Source organism: Sturnira hondurensis, unplaced genomic scaffold (assembly GCF_014824575.4).
Source record: "Sturnira hondurensis isolate 20B ecotype Veracruz unplaced genomic scaffold, ASM1482457v3 Scaffold0015596, whole genome shotgun sequence".
NCBI lineage: Eukaryota > Metazoa > Chordata > Mammalia > Chiroptera > Phyllostomidae > Sturnira > Sturnira hondurensis.
This window is the reverse complement of record NW_028088227.1, coordinates 23441747-23460755: the sequence shown is the minus strand read 5'-3', so window position 1 is coordinate 23460755 and position 19009 is coordinate 23441747. Positions and strand designations below refer to the sequence as shown.

At 53.6% G+C, this 19009-nt stretch overlaps 1 protein-coding gene across 5 annotated transcripts in view; it reads left to right on the top strand.

Annotated features, from left to right (window-relative positions):
• The window catches only part of DIP2A (DIP2 acetate--CoA ligase A), a 110415-nt gene extending 92898 nt beyond the window's left edge, over nt 1-17517 (top strand). For 3 of the 5 annotated variants that reach the window (XM_037065149.1, XM_037065146.1, XM_037065145.1), the window contains 15 exons: nt 54-134; nt 239-362; nt 3059-3180; nt 3351-3462; nt 4512-4621; nt 5100-5230; nt 6275-6443; nt 7114-7284; nt 8559-8588; nt 9332-9393; nt 10075-10132; nt 12251-12325; nt 13770-13944; nt 14587-14710; nt 15579-17517. In XM_037065149.1, the coding sequence (XP_036921044.1) occupies nt 54-134; nt 239-362; nt 3059-3180; nt 3351-3462; nt 4512-4621; nt 5100-5230; nt 6275-6443; nt 7114-7284; nt 8559-8588; nt 9332-9393; nt 10075-10132; nt 12251-12325; nt 13770-13944; nt 14587-14710; nt 15579-15831 (1797 nt within the window). In that variant the 3' untranslated portion in view covers nt 15832-17517. The remainder of the gene's footprint in view (nt 1-53; nt 135-238; nt 363-3058; nt 3181-3350; nt 3463-4511; nt 4622-5099; nt 5231-6274; nt 6444-7113; nt 7285-8558; nt 8589-9331; nt 9394-10074; nt 10133-12250; nt 12326-13769; nt 13945-14586; nt 14711-15578) is intronic. The other 2 variants (XM_037065148.1, XM_037065147.1) reach the window with 1 other exon arrangement.
• The last annotated feature ends 1492 nt before the right edge of the window (nt 17518-19009 follow it).

Genomic DNA, 19009 nt, shown 5'->3' with positions numbered 1-19009 from the left:
GAGGGCGCCTCTCGTGTGAAGCGGAGGAGGGCTGAGGTGGCCTCTCTGCGCAGTTCCTGTTCCTGCCTGACGTGCTGCAGTGGCGGGCCCACACCACTCCCGACCACCCGCTGTTTCTGCTGCTGAATGCCAAGGTCAGTCCGCCCAGCTACCCTGTGGGGGCCAGTGGAGCGTACACAGTGTGTACGAGGAGCAAACCCGCTGCCCCGCAGCTGAGTGTGACTCCATGATTTCCCAGGGCACCGTGACAAGCACTGCAACCTGTGTCCAGCTGCACAGAAAGGCTGAGAGGGTGGCTGCTGCTCTGATGGAGAAGGCAAGACTGAGCATCGGGGACCATGTGGCTTTGGTCTACCCGCCAGGTAAGCACACCAAGACGTCACGAAACTCACCTGGGCACCTCCGCCACAAGCACCCATGACCCTCGGGTCTTCTCTCGTGGGACAGTCCCAGTGGTGCTGGTGTCACGGTCACCTTTTCCCTGGACTATTGCGGGGACTCTCAGGGCTCCCGGCCTGTGGCCCTGCACCATTGCAACCACAGCTGTCCAGCTTCTGAGACTGAACACTGGGCCTTAGCAGTTACACTTAGCTTCCTGACGTGTCTGTACACTTAGCTTCCTGACGTGTCTGTACCCCCTCGTAAATGACTGCACTCTAACTGTGGTCAGACTGAGACTTTTTAGCAGTGAAGCTTCTGTTACCCTTCTGCTTTTTCATCTGGCTGTGCTTCCCCTGTCTCTCCCCTACGTTTAAATATTAGAAAGCAAACACCCCTGTCACCACCAGCCAGGTCAAGGAATAGGTCTTTGTCAGATACCCAGAAGTCCCTTTGCCTTCCTGTCCCAGCCACACCCTCTTCCACTGTACCAAAGGCAGCCTCTTTCCTGGCTCCTGGAGTCATCATTTCTTCTATTTCTTTATAGTTTTGTTCCTAAACGTACTTTAGTCTGCCAGTTTATCTTAAATCTGATATACTTTTAAGTCTCTTTTAAACCTCAGGCTGTCCTCTTTCCCACCATCCTTACAATTTATCTACCAAAGACCCAGCATGGCCCAGCAAGTCAGCACGCTCCCGGGGTGCTGTGTTCCCTGCGAGCTGTGAGCACAGACACCAGACCCCAGCTCTGGACCACAGGCTCCAGCACAGATGCAGGCCCGTCCCTCGCCAGGGCTGGGAGTGGTACTGAGCTCTTTCCTCAGAAAGCACATGTTGGTTGTCTCTCCTCTTGTGGTGCCCAGTGTTCTACATTCTGAATTCACTAGGGGTTAGTGAGATTCTCTTATTTCTTTTTCATTTTTTTAGCCATAAAACTAATAAATAGGCCCTTTCCTTAAATGTCAAAACACAGGAGACAGACAGTGCTGTCCTGGTAATTGAGAATCTTAGTGATGAAAATGGCCGACACTCTTCTCTACTTTGGGGCATGTTTTACACTGTCCATAAAAAGTGTTTAATGAAGAAAAGAAAATGCATGATGAAGTTCTAAGTTCATCACTGAAGAGCAGGTGGAGCCCTGGCTGGTGTGGCTCAGTGGACTGAGTACAGGCCTGCGAACCAAAAGGTCACTGGTTTGATTCCTGGTCAGGGCACATGCCTGGGTTGCAGGCCAGTGTGCAAGAAGCAACCACTCGATGCTTCTCTCACACACTGATGTTTCTCTCTTTCTCCCTCCTTTCCCCCTTCTCTCTAAAAGTAAGTAAGTAAAACCTTTAAAAAGAAGAAAAAGAGCAGGCGGAGAGCAGACGGGCAGGAGGGCCCGGAGGTCCAGTGGGCAGGTGCTCTGCAGAGGCCCAGGCCCACGTGTCCTCCAAGTCTCAGGGAATCTAACTGTCTTCCAGTTCTCAGGGGGTGTGCGACCCCAGCGATGAAGGAGCCACCCCTTCTGGAAGCAGCAGAAGGTGGGGCTGATGGGTTGCCGGTGACGCTGGGAGAAGAGGAAGGTTACAGGGACAGCAGGAGCTGTTCCAGCTCACCAGACAAGGTCCCGCTGACACCTCTTTGTGTTCAGTTTGATGATGGGTTTATGGTGCATTGACAGAGTGGCAACGCTGGGTGTGAGAATGCTCACGTGTGTTGGAAATGCTGTGTGCTGGCCCTTGGTGTGGGCCCTCGCTTGGTCCTTGCAGCTGGCCGCAGGCCCAGAGCGCATGGGTGGTCGCCTGGCAGCAGTGGTGGGACCAGCCTGGTCCAGGGGGCGGGCTCAGGCCCCTGCTAATTAGCATACTGAACTCCCCCCAGCCCAGATGATTACATTCCTAGTTAACTGGTGGAGCCTTGGGACTTATAATTCTGGTGAAACCCACTAACTGGGTTAGACGTGGCATGTTTATCTTGACTCGAGTTGAAACAGCCGGAGACTTTGATGTCTTGTAGCCTGAGGCTGCCAGGTGGGACCTTGGCTGATCTGAGGGCAGCATCCAGAAGGGGCACAGGCTGTGGGGGCACAGGTGTTCTCAAGTCATACTGAGTTCAAGAAGAGAAATGGATTTGAAGTGGTACATTTCTGCACGGGTGTTAAGTATGGGGAATTTTGACCATATAGAAAAGATTAGGGAACACTCTAGTGGTCCCGCGTTACGCCGTATGGTCGAGAGCTAGGCAGGGACAGCTGGCCTGTCTCCAGGCTGCCGACCTCCCCGCAGATGTGCAGCAAGCAGGTACAGGGCCTCTGCCTGTGCTGCCCCTGTTCCCATGTTCCCGTGCCTCCCCCGGTGGACAGCTGGGCCTCCAGTGGTGTCCTTGCTGTCCTCGCTCCCCTGCCCTCTGTCTGCCTCATGCACAGTGATGGTGGGCAGAGCTGCTGCTCTACCAGACCCGCCTGCACCCATGCCCCTCCCTGGCCATCAGGGCCTGTGGGGAGCCTACCTGCCGAAGGGAGCGCTCCTGTCCCTCCCTCACCCATACATTGTGTTCGATAAGGGTCTCATCAGCTGGGGAAGCAGCTTTACCAGGTAAAGCAGATTGTGTCCCTGGGTCTTGTTCACTGTGGCATGACACCAGACATGGTAAGCTACACTCAGCACCACACTGAGCCTCTGACCTTGTGTCTCCCCAGGGGTGGACCTCATTGCTGCCTTCTATGGCTGCCTATACTGCGGCTGTGTGCCGGTCACTGTGCGGCCCCCACACCCTCAGAACCTCTCTACCACGCTTCCAACCGTCAAGATGATTGTGGAGGTGAGTGTGCACTGTGGCCCCGCAGGGCAGACCTCACTGGGGGCCTGCCTATGTGCTCATGGGACCATGGGTCTTCCCGGCATCTGGTAATCTCTTCGGAGCCGTCCCTATGCAGGGGTTTGTGTTCAGGCACCACATCTCACTGGGCCTTTGATCCCCGTGCTCTTCAGGTCAGCAAGTCTGCCTGCGTCCTCACCACGCAGGCCATCACGCGGCTGCTGAGATCCAAGGAAGCAGCAGCCACCGTGGACGTCAGGACCTGGCCCACCATTCTAGATACAGGTATGTGTCATGGCACTGTTGGTGTGCATGCGGGTCACACCAGGCCAAACCTCTACCCTTTCGTTGGGGTCGGGATTGCATTGTCGCTGCCCAGACGAGCTTAAGTGAATGGTGAGGAGGCTGCTGAAAAGGGCCTGCTGCCTTGTTCCTGGCAGTTGTTTCCACCCACTGGGACTGGTCTCGTAGGATGGAGGGAGACATGAAGTGCAGTTCACATCACTCATGGCGGGGTCTCTACTGCCAGTGGGGAGTGAAGATCGCTGCCTGAGGCTTGTGTGCCTGTGGCCCACAGCTGTCTGTCATGCTTGCACAGGGGTAGGCAGTTGTAGGGACACGGACAGGCCCACAGTGTTTGTGCACACACGCACATACACCCATCCCTCGTTCCTGTCATTGGTGAATGCTGCCTCGTCCTATGAAATGAAATGCTTGTGGGACAGCTGAGAGGTCTGAAAGCCCCATCGCTCTGCCTTGGATGGTCAGGTCAGCCTGGGGCTGAGAATGTCTCCCCTGTACCTCATCAAGATGCCCCAGATGAGCTCCCTGCACAGGCTCCTTTGGTGACTTGAGATACGCAGCCATGTGGGTGCCAGGCAGTGAGCTTACAGGACTCCTTTCTACCGCATCATACTCGTCTGCCCTGGCGCTCCAGGGCACTGCCTCTGAGAGGAGGCCAGGGACTGTGCCTGGCACCCACCAACAGGCATGGGAGTATGTCTGCGGCTCTCTCACTGCCAGAGTTCTTGCTGATCTGGGCTAACCTCAGCTTCTGTGACCCTTCTACTGCTGACTCGAGGACTCCCTGCAGCTCCATGGCGCATTTCCTCCCCTCCATGTTCACCTCACTCACTGTCCCTCTCCCACACTGTCAGCACTGTCACGGTGGGTCCACACCATGCGATGTTCCCTTGGGGGCTGAAATGAGCTTCCCCACTCGCTCACACAGCCCGGTTTCCATAGCCCAGCATCTGCTGCTTGCATCCTCTCCAGGACTCACCTCTCCTCGTGCGAGTCTGCAGAAGAGTTAACAGGTGTCTTCCCCTTAACAGATGACATACCAAAAAAGAAGGTGGCAAGTGTGTTCAGGCCTCCCTCCCCGGACATGCTGGCGTATCTGGACTTCAGTGTGTCGACTACAGGGATCTTAGCAGGTGTGAAGGTGGGTCCTTTGGTCGTCACTCCTCGGCCTCAGTCCCTGACATAGCAGTGGGGAGAAAGGGCATTGGGTGCAGTGTGCGGGGCCTTTCCTCTCACCCAGAGCCTGAAGCAGCAGTGTTGTTCCTTCATGTTTGTCTTTGATGCCAGTGAACTCCAGAGTTGCGTTAGCCTCAGAGTAATACACATTTTGATGTTTTATGGTAATGTCTGAACTTGCGGATTTATGGCTGACTGGCCTCAAGGAGCATGTGGCTTTCACGGTCCATCTCCTTACCGGGAGATTCATTATAATTATTCATCATCCTGAAGTCTCATGTAGGAGATTTTTAACGTGCCATATCCTGGGCATTATTGTTTGGTTTGTGCGGGATTGTGAGCCAGCTGTCCTTTCAGGAAGTAAATATGTTGGGGACGGCGGGCACTGTTGTTAGTCCCTCTCTCTGCTCATCACTGAGCAGGCCTTCCATTTTACCCCTCAGATGTCACATGCAGCCACAAGTGCCTTGTGCCGCTCCATAAAGCTGCAGTGTGAGCTGTACCCCTCCAGGCAGATCGCCATCTGTCTTGACCCCTACTGTGGACTCGGCTTCGCCCTGTGGTGCCTGTGCAGGTGAGTGTGCAGGTAGAGCATGCAGCTGAGTGGAGGTAGAGTGTGCAGGTGAGTGTGCAGATAGGGTGCGAGTAGAAGTAGAACTCAGGTAGAGTGTGCAAATAACATGCATGTGAATGGAGGGAGAGCGTATAGGTGAGTGTGCAGGTGAGGTGAGTGGAGGGAGAGTGCAAGAGAGTGGAGATAAAGATTATAGGTGAGTGCACAGTTGAGTGTTCAGATATACTATGTAGGTAAGTGTGCCGGCAAGTGGAGGTAAAGAGAAAGAATACGGGTGAGTGTACAGATTTGTGCAGGAAAAGTGTATGGGCGAGTGTGCAGGTGCATGCAGGAAGAATGTTCCAGTAAGTCTGCAGAGAGAATGTGCAGGTGAGTGGAGGACAGTTGCACAGGTGAGTACACAGGTAGAGTGTATAAGTGAGTGTGTGGGAAGAGTGTACAGGTGAGGGAGGTGTGCTGTGCAGGTGAGAGTGGAGGGTGTGCATGTGAGTGTGCAGGTACGCCCCCTGCTGGGTTGGAATTACATGTAGTTCTTTAGAACTTGAACATTCTAAGATGCATTTTTGGTGCCAGAAAGTCAAAGATCCACATGTGAGGGCATTTTTCGGGGGATGGGGTGAGTTCGAGTCTGGGTCTGAAACTGAGTAAAAGAGTTTCTTGTTAAGTGCAGAAAATACATTCCTTGTTAAGTGCAGACATTACCCATTACTGGTAGTTGGGAAGAGACTACTAGTGACAGGTCTTCAGAATTGGAACACCAAGTCCCCAGCCAGCAGACCTTTCTCTGGCCGTGACTCTGGATCCTTATGAAGTGCTGGAGAGAAACCGGGACACCCTGTGCATTGTCCCCCTGCCCCCGCAGTGTGTTTTCCACTAAAACGCCCATTGGACGTTAGGGAGAATTGTCCCCTTGTTCTGTCCTTGAAAAAGGAAGGAGGCACCACCCTAGGCACATTGGCACAGGCAGGCAGGATACTTGGAGTGCACAGGTGACACACCTGGGCAGAGCGGCTGCAGCTGACTTGACTCTCTATGGCCCCACAGTGTCTACTCTGGACACCAGTCTGTGCTGGTGCCCCCGCTGGAGCTGGAAAGCAATGTGTCCCTGTGGCTGTCCGCTGTGAGCCAGTACAAGGCTCGCGTCACCTTCTGCTCCTACTCGGTCATGGAGATGTGCACCAAGGGCTTGGGCGCGCAGACAGGTGTCCTCAGGGTGAGTACACCTGTGCCCAGGGCTGCCCATGCCCTGCTGCCCTGCATCTCTCTTCAGGAAGTACGAAAACCTGGGGTTCCCAGGTTAGCTCTTAACCAGGACACGAACCTAAAAAAAAGACCCCCAACGCAGCTCCAAGCAGTTGTGGAAACAGAAAACCCTCACCGGGCACTGAGCCACGCTGGCTCAGTGTCACTTCATCCCAGTGCCCACCCAGTGCTGGGAGCTCCTCACTCACCCCCCACCACACCTGTGCAGAGGGAAGTTGCTCCCTGCCTCCGCGCACCCATGTGGCAGGAGACAAGGGCGTGGGGTGGCTAGGGTGTGGGGCTGGCTTGGGACAGGTACATGGTCAAGGGTATGGGGGAGCATGGGAAGGGAGCAGGTCGGACACTAGCTCGGGGTACATCTTGGAAGCCTCAGGGCCCCTAAGGACCTGGGGCAGGAGCCAGGAGAGAGAGTCCTGTGGAGCTACAGCCAGGTGAGCAGGAGGGCTGGTGTGGATGTGGAGCAGGTGGGTAACCTCTAGCCCTTCTATGCTTAGAGTCTTGTAGGCTGAGGCCAAGGCAGAGGAGCTGGGGTACATGTTCAGGTCACACATGGGTCCCCTCAGGAGCTTCCTAAAACAGTGCAGAGAGCCCAATCTCATCCCGCTTCCCCCACTCTGCAGATGAAGGGGGTGAACCTGTCGTGTGTGCGCACATGTATGGTGGTTGCTGAGGAGCGACCCCGGATCGCGCTGACACAGTCCTTCTCCAAGCTGTTCAAGGACCTCGGCCTGCCCGCGCGTGCCGTGAGCACCACGTTCGGGTGCAGGGTCAATGTGGCCATCTGCCTCCAGGTAAGGTGGCCATGCTGGGCGCCCTGGACGGACAGTGTTTGAACCTTTGCTCTGTGTTGTGCCGGTCATGCCCCCCTCTCACCCTCTGAGCCTTTGATGTTTCATTTCCAAATAGTTTATCTTGGAGACCTACGAGGGTTCTTTTAAAAGATACAGTGGAACCTTGGTTCTTGAACTTAATTCGTTCTGGAAAACTATTCGAGAAGCGATTTGTTTGAATACCGAATCTCCTTTGTCGCCCGAGAGACACGTGACTGATCATACAGGTATCAACTGAAAGGGTTGTTGGGTAGGGAATCGAGACCAGAGTTTGTTTAGACGCCGAGACATTTTCTGTGAACAATTTGGTCAAGAACCAAATTGTTTGAGAACCAAGACGCTCAAGAACCGAGGTTTGACTAGAATCTGTTCTCTTCATGGACAAGGCTTATTTGGAAAAAACAAATTGTTTTTGAACAGTGACTTTTTTCTACATGAAAGAATCTAAGTTGGGTACAATACACAGTGAACTTTTTAAAACAACAAGCATTGTTTTAAGACATCTAGCAATTTTAAACTGAAACATTAATGTGGTAATTTGTGTTACCTTTAATTCGTATTTGAGACATTAAGGTGTTTTACTGGTACTTCCTGAAAGGAAACATGACGGTGCAGAGACTGGACAGTAACTGCCGGCAGCTTCTCGGGAGGCCGGTTACTTTCCAGGTTTCGTACTGTCTCAGTTTCACGTCTTTCTGAAGACGTGCTGGACGCCTGCTCACCCCCGCAGACAGACAGTTCTTAGAGGAAAGGCAGCACTGGAGCCAGAGCAGAGCCTTGGCTCAGCTCGGCCTCCTCCCAGAGCACCCGTGTCCCGGGCCAGCTGTGGACCATCGTCCTTTTCCGCAGCGTTTATGCTGGTGTCCTCTTGGCCATGAAAAGACTATGCGGACCACTCCAAGCCTCAGACCCTTGCCCTGGGCAGAGGAGGTGGGGTGCCCTCCTCACGCTCTCCCTGTTGTAGGAGTGGGAGCGAGCCTCGGCTGCTGGTGTTGCAGTCAGCAGCTGCAGAGAAGTTGCGCCCTCCTGGCTTGGTGTTGGGAGGGCATCGCCTCTGTTGGTGCCGTGTGCGGGTGCGCCAGTCTCACCAGGGTGCTCACATCTTCCCTTTGAGATGCAGCGACGCGCTCTGCTGTCCCTCACCGTGTGTTTCTCACGTGGCCTGTTGCTTTCTGTTTGTCTCCTGTGGCTGTCTCCTCCTGTCTCACTCTGCTGGCCTCCTTTGCCTCTGTCAGCCCAACAGGCTGGGAAAGCTGGCTGAGCAGGTACGACCTTGACCTTGACCTCGAGGTGCCTCTGTGCTTCCCCCATGAGTTCCTGTGGACTTCTCCCCAATTCTAGACAAATAAATGTTTCTTTTGCTATCTGACTTTGCTCACAATGGATGTTATTTTACATATTGTAAAAGCTCCTTTGTAATCAAATTTAAGGGCAAAACTTTTCAAAAGAGTTTAACCTTCATAGCATTACCTCTGGAGGAAAGGGCTGTTGGGTCTCGGTGAAGCAGTTTGGTTTTGTTGTCCGCGATCCTCAGAGAGTAATGTTGGATGGAGTGTCCATTTAACTCGATGTTCCTTATCTAATAAAACGGGACGTAACATACTTCACTCAGGGTCCAAGTGTCAGACGTTGGGGAAGGGAGGCCATCACTTCACTGACCCTGACCCGGCCTCTGCTGTTGCCAGCCCCCAGTAGAATTAGGTCGGCTGGAGAGAGCCGGGCCTGACCAGCAGCTGGTGGAAATGCCCCCACCAGTTCCCGAGGTGGTGTTTTCACCATGACGTCGAGCCCAGCTGTTAGAACCGAAATGCAGAGTTGTGCAGGTCGGCGTTCTGTTGGTGTTGCTAGTTCCCACTCAATGTCCCCAGGCCGCGTGGGTGTTTGGATGGAAGGCAGCAGTGTTCCTGGGCAGACTCGCCGCTGGAGCAGAGCTGCTGCCTTCCCTGCTGCAGGGAGGAGCTGTTAGGCGGCCGTGCGTGTAGATGCAGACGTGATTCTCTCCTTCCAGGGCACGGCTGGCCCAGACCCCACAACGGTCTACGTGGACATGAGGGCGCTGCGCCATGACAGGTAACCACCCTCAACACGTGGGTGAGGCTGTGCAGCTGGGTCGGCCTTGACTGGACCACCCCCCCCCCAGCACCTGGCCAGCCATTGGCCATTCTTGACTGGGGAAGCCTGGGTCTCCCTCTCTGCATCCCCGTGTCCTCAAGGCTCAGTCAGTGTCACTTTATCTGTCATTCCCATGACCAGAAGGACTATGGGAGTGACCAAGCACTTGACATTTAGCTTTTACGGGGCTGAGGACAAGTAAACCAACTAATAGCAAGGACGTTTTCCCATGAAACCGTTTCAGGGTGGGACCTAGTGTTCACATCAGTAAATGTGTGCTGGGGCCACAGTGTGCCTGCAGGTCCGCGTCTCTCCCGGCCTTGAGGCTCAGGTCCGGGCCTGGGCCCTCCAACGTGGCCACAGCACGGCTTGCAGACGCCCCCAGAGAAGCCTAGAACAGGCCCTGCCCTGAGCCAGGAGGTGAGCCAGGCAAGCCAGGCAGGTAGAGTGCGTCCCCTGTGGCACCTGCAGTCCCCAGTCACGGTCACAACAAGGCCCTGTGGACAGCTAGTCTTGGCTGTTGTCAAAGGACTGGGTGTCACAGCAACAATTTCTGATGATCTTAGGAGTTGCCTCTTTTAGAGGTCACTACCCGTGTAGTAAATTTTATTCTGAAGTTTTCCCCTTGTTAATTTTTAGGGTACGTTTGGTAGAACGGGGTTCTCCTCACAGTCTGCCGCTGACGGAGTCTGGAAAGGTAGTGGACGCTGCGTTTCTCCTGGTGAACACAGATGGCTGTGGTTGGGCCGGGTGGACACGGGAGGCCCCCCCCGCTGCAGACGCACACGAGGACTAGGTGAAGGCCTGACAGGCATGTCTGAGCTCAAAGCCAGGGACGGGCTTCAGAGGCAGAAACACAGAAGGAACTGCCACCGTGGGGCTCGAGGCTGTAGGCCTCCTCGGGTCAGGGCCCGAGGTCTTTACACAGTCCTAGAGCAAGGCCAGCACAACCCCACAATACAGCCCTTCCAGGCGACAGCCAGGAAGGGATCTCCGGCAGGGCCTTGGGCAGCAGGTGGAGTCCTAGACCATGTTGCAATTTGCCACTGAAGCCAGTCCAGGCCTGCTGAGGCCCCGTGGGCGCATAGAGGTTGGGAGGTGTTAGAGGGGTGTGGGGGGTGAGAACACCTGAGGGCGCCCTGGTTAACACTGTGAGCACCATGAGAGGGGTCAGCAGGCACAGGCTCAGGAGAACAGGTGTCTGTAGAACCAGGGGAGGCTTGAAAGGAGGCGGAAAGCCCACATGGCCCGATGAGGCCGTGTGATGAAGATGGTGTGACCTGGCAAATGCCCTGTGCCATGGTCAGGAGACAGCAAGATAGTGGACAGGGCCGTGTGTCCAGCATGGCCAGGAACAGACAACCCCAGCCCACGCAGCCTGGAGGGCTGCCTGACTCTGCTCACACACTGCCGAAGCTGCAGCTGCCTTTAGGAGGCAGCAGGGTGCCTGGCGAGGGGCCCTTGTGCATGTACTGTGGGGAGCCTGGTGGCCCCAGGCCCCAGGGCAGAGGGCTCGGGGGAGGGAGACCACTACAGCTGGAGCTGAGCTGGGGGAGAGGAGGCGGAGCGAGGGAATGCATGGACTCTCGTGCAGGCTCGAGGCTGCAGAAGCAAGCCTCCCGGTGCCTGTCTTCAACGTGACTTGGAGGAGACCCTCTGAGAGGCGAATATGGGCAGTAACCCTCCCCTTTCTGAGCACATCCCTGGAGCACGTGCCCACTGGACGGCTTTGCTTTACTCTGTTTGTAAACTTAGCTTATTTTTCTTGTGTCATTAAGTCTCAAAACAGTTCTTTTTCGCCTTTTGTATTTTGTCAATTAAGGCAGATCCATCATTGTTTTAATCACCCCTCCTCCCACTTCTGATGGACTTTTTTTCCCTCCTGTTTTGCTCTTATAATGACTGTGCCTGACGGATTTGTCTTCTGGAAAGAGCGCTGGCGTCAGGGTTCAGGGGGCCCCACGGAGAGGGGTCAGAAACCCCAGCATTGTCCAAGACAATGGGACTGTCCCACGGGACAGTGTGTGGCGAGGGTGCAGTGACCGTGGGAGGAGAGCCTGGCACTGACCGTGGGCAACAGCCTACACTCACGCCCCTCCTGTGACCCTTGTCCCTGCTCCTCTTCCTGGTGGGCCTGTCGTCTCCCTTTTTGTGTGTGAGGAAACGCCACAGGACTGGTGGCTGCGCCTGGAGCGGCCATGTGGCCCGACCCAGGTCCTCCCAGGTCTCCCCAGGACCAGGCGTGGGTGGGGCCCCTGACCTGAGGCACTCTCTCCTGGAGTGTTCTCCAGGGTTCCTGTGTGAGAGCTTGTGCCTCTCTCTGTCCTCCATTGACACAGAGCAGGTGACCCATGGCTGGACCGACTCCAGTCATGGTTAGAGTCCCAGCCCAGAACTAGGAGGCTGGGTGAAGCCATGGACAGGGCGTTTGCATGGTGGCCTGGGGCACAGCTGAGCGGTGGGGCTGGGTGGCCCTCTGGACTTGTGGGCTCCCACGAGGGGTAGGTGGTCCTCAGTGGCCTTGTTGAAAGACTCCATAGAGCAGATGCTTATGGAGACCCTCTGTGCCCCTCAGCGACATTCAGAATAGGGTCTGGTCTTAGGAACTGAGGTAATTTTCCTAAGATTCTCATATATTTAAATCTATTAAAGTGTTATTTCTGTTCAAATTCAAGTTCACATTGGCTTTAAACCTCCTGGTCACTCACCTGTGCATGCCATGTCATTTGGATCAGTTTCTGAGGGCTGTCGTTTCTAATGTCACCAAGTCAGGAGTCTTGTGTTGTCTTGGACGTGGGCATGGTTCTCCTTCCAGATTCTCCCTGGAGTAAAGGTCATCATCGCGCACACTGAGACCAAGGGGCCCCTCGGAGACTCGCACCTGGGAGAGGTGAGGCTCGTGCACCCTGGGAGCTGCTTCTCTCCCTCTTCCCGTCTGCCCCAGATTCATGAATTCTAAGTTCTTTGGAGTCACACATGCTTTTGGGAATCTGCCAAGCTTTTTGCCCTTCCCCGCCCCAGGCACATTTGTGCTCCTACACCCAGGGCCTGGGTAGGATTTCAGAGTCCCTTGGGATGAGTCCCCATTCCAGGTCCCTTACCAGCAGAGGGAACCCTTGAGTTTTGTGGGTACTGAGAGGTTCTGGGAGCTGCACCAGAACCATCAGCATGGAGAAAGCAGAGGTCCATTAAAACACGGATTGTGCACTGAGCCAGGAGCCACGGCCCTGAGAGACAGGCTGGCACAGCGCAGGCCCTGGGGCTGGCTGCAGGGGTCCTCCACTCCTGAGGACACACGCCCTGGCACGCTCAGGCTGTGCAGGAATCATGTTGATACGCTTGGTTCATGCATGTGCGTCCAGAGTAATTTGTTACAAGTGGGACTTACTACCTGGAGGCAGGCTGGCAGGGAGAGCGCAGATCTCAGCCAAGTGCCGGGGTCGGACCTGTGATGATGGGAATGGTCTCGTGCCCCCAGCTCTAGGGATGTGCCATGGAACCAGTGTCCTGGCACCAGGGGGGCATAAGGCCCCTGGTGGTCTCTGGTGTGGACTGCCTTCAGGGTCCCAGTGGGTGGCACTCTAACTGACACAAGGGTGGGTGTGGACTGGGGCCTCCCCAAGGCCGAGCAGTGTTCTTCCGGGAAGATGCGCCAGTCCAGCAGTGGGTGGGGTTGGCATGGGGCCTCCCCTTCTGATGAGTGGGACCCAAGCCTGTTTGGGCAACTTTGTGCCCCAAGGTGGTCACAGAGTGTCCGTGCCAGGTCGGGACCCCACCCCTCATGGCAGAAGGCCCTGTCAGCTGCCCTGTCTCCTCTTAGGATGCTGCCTTATGGGGATTCTAGAGCCAGGTGCTCGGTCCGGAGGGCTGACTGTGGGTCCTAGAAGGGCCCTGTAGTTAGAAGACACGTGGGGGCGGTGACACTGGGTACATCCAGCACGTGTGCACCCAGCAAGGGTATGTGAATGTGTAGAACTTACACATGTGCAGGTTAAGTCTGTGTGGTGCTTGCCCACTCAGTGAGCCTCACCTCACCGCTGGTCCCTTTGTGGGCCTGTCCATCATTCCCTGCCCTTACTGACAACAGTAGTTTAACATGAGGAGCGGAAGTGGCCCGTGAGCTCATTCACTTTGCAGTCCTGGAGAGGAGTGCTCCGTTTAGAGGAGAGAAGAGTTACTTGTTTGCTTCTGTGCCTGTAATTTTAACTTAGTTCACAGGAAGAGAGACACTGGAAACACCCCTGCCTTTGCTCAGAGTTAATTCTTCGGTTCTCTTGGTGAGTGGTTATCTCAGGAGAGGATCTCAGCTCATTCTCGTCCCCTGGGCCCCACAGATCTGGGTTAGCAGCCCCCACAATGCCACAGGCTACTACACGGTCCACGGGGAGGAGGCGCTTCACGCTGACCACTTCAGTGCCCGACTGAGCTTTGGAGACACCCAGACCACTTGGGCAAGGACTGGCTACCTGGGCTTCCTTCGGAGAACAGAGCTCACCGATGCCAGTGGAGGTGAGGGGCTAGGATGACGCCTGTGTCATTGCCGTGGGTCGGGGCGCCTGTCCACAGCCCACGGGGTCTGCTGCTGCCACTCAGGAGATGCTGTGCACGTGCAGGGCCTCCAGGATTCCCGCTGACGCACCGCACCCCCGGGAGGCGCTTGTGTCTGTGGGTGTGGGTGAAGGATGCACTTCGGCAGGGGTGTTCTCTAAAAATGACCATTTTTCCTTTTGTGACTGTCTCTCACTCTCCCTGGGCCCTTGGCCTCTGCTGAGGATGTGAGGGGTGTTGGTGATGAGGCTGTCGGGTTCCTCCTCACATGTGACTCCTCAAAGTGGCAAGTCCTTGGGCGCCAGGAGGCCAGCCACATCCAGCCAGAACTTTTGGTAGCCCTGTAGACGCTGTTTTGTTTACAGGAAGAGGAAGTATTATTTTAAACCATCTGTCCACACGTTGATGTGCCTGTTCTGAATCGAGGGGACAGCACCCTCACCAGGGCCCGCTGCACGTCTCGCCCGGCAGGAGGCTCCGTCTTCAGTGATGGTGGAGTAGCCAGCTCCCTGTCCCAGAGAGCCCAGCTCAGGCTGACAGAAATGCGTGGGTGCCCAGATGGCACTGTGCCCTTCTGAGGCGTGCACACTGTGCCCTTCACAGAGCGACATGATGCGCTGTATGTGGTTGGGTCTCTGGATGAAACACTGGAGCTGAGGGGCATGCGGTACCACCCCATCGACATTGAGACGTCCGTGATCCGAGCACACCGGAGCATCGCGGAGTGGTGAGGGCCTAGAGGAGGCGGGCCCTGCCCCGAGCTGCCCCTGGGGCAGGGGTGGGGGCAGGGACGGCAGGCCATCTTCCCGGCCACCCCAGTTCCAGCAGACCCTGTCCGCCAGGTGCACACTGGCAAAGCCGGCCTCTCTAGGAGCTGGCCCTGGGCCTTGCCGGGTATGCTCTAGGAAACATGCACCGGAGACCCCTGGTGACCCTTTGTTTGGTTTTGCTTGGTTTTTCTTCTTTTTCCCATCAGTTTTAAACCAAGAGTCTGTCCCTGAATGTACAGGTAAAGTGTGAGCTCTCCACAGCTGTCTTGAAGTATTTCTGCTTTTAATGTGAATTTTCTCATTTATTTATTTATTTTTTTAAAAAAGATTTTATTTATTTATTTATTTTTAGAGGGGAAGGAGAGTGGGAGAGAAACATCAATGTATGGTTGCCTTTTGTGCATCCCCTGCTGGTAGTTAGCCTGCAAGGAACCGGCCTGCAACCCAGGCACGTGCCCTGACTGGGAATCGAACCGCGATGGTCTGGTTCGCAGGCCCGAGCTCAATCCACTGAGCTACGCCAGCCAGGGCTGAATTTTCTCATTTAAATGGATGTGACTCATAATTTCTTCACTTAGGGGGAGCTTGTATTGGGACAGGTTCAACTTCAACATCACATATTGAATGCTCTTGATTTTTAGCAAGAACTTTAATTAGAATACGTATTCCTAGCCTTTCACTTCTGGGCGAGGTTTAGCAGCAGTGCAGTGTTGATGGATATAGTTGTCTCTTCGCCCCGCTCTGTTGGGCACTATTTCCCGTGTCTCTGTGGCCCCCAGAAGCTGCTGTCCATTCTCTGTGACACTGTGTGTCTTCCCCCTGCAGCGCTGTGTTCACCTGGACCAACCTGCTGGTCGTGGTGGTGGAGCTGGATGGGCTGGAGCAAGACGCACTGGACCTGGTGGCTCTGGTGACAAATGTGGTGTTGGAGGAGCACCACCTTGTTGTGGGCGTGGTGGTCATCGTTGACCCAGGTGTGATTCCCATCAACTCTCGGGGTGAGAAGCAGCGCATGCACCTGCGGGACGGCTTCCTGGCTGATCAGCTGGACCCGATCTATGTCGCCTACAACATGTAAGCATTGCTCACCAGCCCCAGGGTTCAGACCGGGGCCACCCAGGCTTCCAGGCACTGGGCCAAGTGAAGGCATTGGAGCGTGTGAAGATGCTGCTGTGTGTTTACAGCCACCAAGACAAAGGACCGCAGTCTTCCTGGAATGCTGTGCCCCTTGCCCTACTTACATAGACTCATCTTAAAGTTCCCCAAATCTTATTTGAGAAGCCACTTCTAAATTACTTGAAGAAATTTATTAATCTTCGAGGACATTTACAAAAACAAACACATTAGTTCTTTGCCAGACAGGGTGACTGGAAAAGGAAGCGAAAGGCCTCGTGTGGGCAGCCCGGGAAGCTGCAGGCGTGCTGCTTGGTCTCTACTGTACTGCAGGTTTGCACTTTCTAGACTAAAAATACAGTTCTTGATTTAAAAAATTCAATTATTTATTCCCACTTTAAATGACAAGATCATACATAGAAACTTAATTAAGCTAGAAAGAATTGGAGGCCCCAGCACAACTGATTCACTTCCATTTCACGGGGAGGAACAGAGCCCAAAAAGGCTGATGCCAAGGGCAGCAAGTCCTGCCTGCCTCTCGAACCCTGCTCTTGGACCCCAGACCAGGCACTCGAGTCGCACACAGGGCCTCCTCTATTCCAGTCTCTTTACTGACACCGGCGTGCCCGATTGTCTGCACACGTTGTCCCTAACGGGCGGTAAGTGCCATGCGGGGCTGCCCAGGTAGGTGCAGATGCCCTGTCTCGGAGAGAGAAACCAGCATTTAGTTTTAAACCCCTTTCCTAGGTTTATAACTTAAAGCTGTTTGGTTAATCGCTTGTTTTCATAACATCACAAAATACCTTCTCCACGCATGGAAGGGGACTGAAGTACTTTCATTCTGAACCAGCGGGTTTGGAAGCCTTGGTGGCAGTGTCTGAGGGTCTGGCGTCCTCAGTGCTGTTTGCCGTGTGGTCTAGCTGTGGGGAGAGCCGCATGGAGGTGGGCATGCTTCCCCTCGCCCTGGCTTTCCCATTTTGAGTTGTATGCCTATGAAATTCGGCCAAACCATACTCAGTTATGACTAAACTGAGTGGTCTGATGTTATAGTAAACCTAACTGAAAGAGAATATAGAACCCTTTAGAGATTTGTACGAGCTCAAGTGAAGCTCAAATCTAAGACAATATTTTTATACAGCTAATAAAGAGTATGTTATGAAGTTGTTGGGTTTGGGGGAACTAAGGATGGGAAAGTATGAATCATGCATGCTTCATAGAAACGACCAGATTTTCTGGAATTAGCCTGAATCAGTGCCTAACACAGCTGTTTGTAATTCCTCACCATCCTAAATTCTCCACCAAGTAGGTCTGGCTAACCAGGCCGCTGTCGCATCTTACTGTTATTTGGCTACTAGGTGCGTTGTAGCTTGGTTTGCCTGCGGTGGCGGACTGCAGTGAGTACGTTGCAGCATACTGGAATTGTACTAACTATTGTAATTATGTACATAGTCTGTGTAACTTATTGTCGGGCACACAGATAGTGGGTGTTCCTTAGAACGGCCGGCAGGGGAGACAACTACCTAACCCTAGTCTCAGTGTTGTAGTTCTGGAGCGGATACGGGAAACTTCTATACTCAAAGGTCAGTGGCAGTGAGACAAGTTGTCTTGTAAATTAAGACTTAAAGAAGCACATTAAAATGTTGTAAAGTTACTCTCTGGGAATTCTGTATGTCACACTAAAATTTTTTATATCATTATGTTAATAAAAGCTATTGACTTTGTAATTCTGCATTTTGAAATGTGTGAAAAGGTTTTTAAAATTATCCCAAATAGGATGTATTTTTTTATTCATTCCGTTTTTCTGAATATAAAAGCATTTATATTTACAGCATACAATCTACAGAGTACATAAAAGTGTAAAGAGGAAAATCTATAATCCTACCTCTGAGTAATATAATAGTGTTAATGTTTGACATAAATCCTATCAAGGATTTATTTTTCCTTTTAAAAATTTTTACAAAATTAGGCTCATATACTTTTATAATCAGCTTTTGTACTTAATAAATTATAGACTTTTAAATCTATTACATATACTCTTTTACATGTTGTAATGAGTGTATCGCACAGACATGCCGTGACTAACGGGAGCTTGCCCTCAGGTGCTGCTGCCCGTCACGCTCTCTCAACAGAGCTGCAGCGGTCCTGCCCACAGGCACACGTGTGCCCCTCTGCGCCCACGCTTAGCTCCTATAGGTAGAGCAGGTGGGTCAGACTTCACGCAAGGTTCGAAGGCTTGGGTGCTCACTGCCCCGGTTTCCTTGCATCCAGCTCTGCCTTGCAGAATTGAACGAGGGACCTTATTTACACGAGCCTGTGCAATGTCTAGGAAAAACCCTGTGGAGTTTTCCAAGGGCAGTGCAAAGTGAGAAATTGAGAGGTTATTATTCGTTCTAAGTGCCAGCTAAGTATAGGGTACCTCACTCCACAGACTCCAGGTGACTGAAAGGGCCAAATGTCGTGATAGTTCATTACAGATACCACTTAAAAGCAGAAACAGAAAAGGAACTGTGAAGGACCAGATGAAGCTTTGACAGGAAGCGGGTGTTCAGATGCACTGCCGCCCACTGCCAGTCCCAGCAGCAGTGAGCTGGACCTCCAGGTGTGTGCCCAGACGCTGCAGCGGCCCCAGACGGAGAGCAGGGGCAGGCAGGCCACCTATAAGCTGCTGTTGCACAAGTTCAATGATGAGCAGTGTTTAGCATTTGTGTTCACATTAAAAAGTAGGGAAAGAAGATCCTGACAGACTGAAAGCTCCATGGGCATGCTAGCCAGTAAAATGGGTGAGAATTACTGTTAGAAAAACCTACCACTTCAAGCCTTTGGGATTGGTCCTAAGGGCATACAGCAAGTACAAAGAACATCTATGCACAAAAGTTCAGGAAGAAAGGCAAGAGTCTGTTATCAAGTTTTGAACCAAGACTGATCTCCCAGAGCTCTCTTCCACCCAGCCTGCACTCATGGGATGCAGCCTCTGCCACCTGGATGAAATGCCACCGAGAATACAGAGGCCCTCGCTGCCCTTGTCCAGCTCTGTAAGTTGGTGGTTCCATGCCAGGACATGCAAACTGAAAAGACCTCTGGCTACTGCCCCCCACTCGACATTAGGAGTGCTCAGCTCACAAAGTAGGGGTGTCACTCAAAGA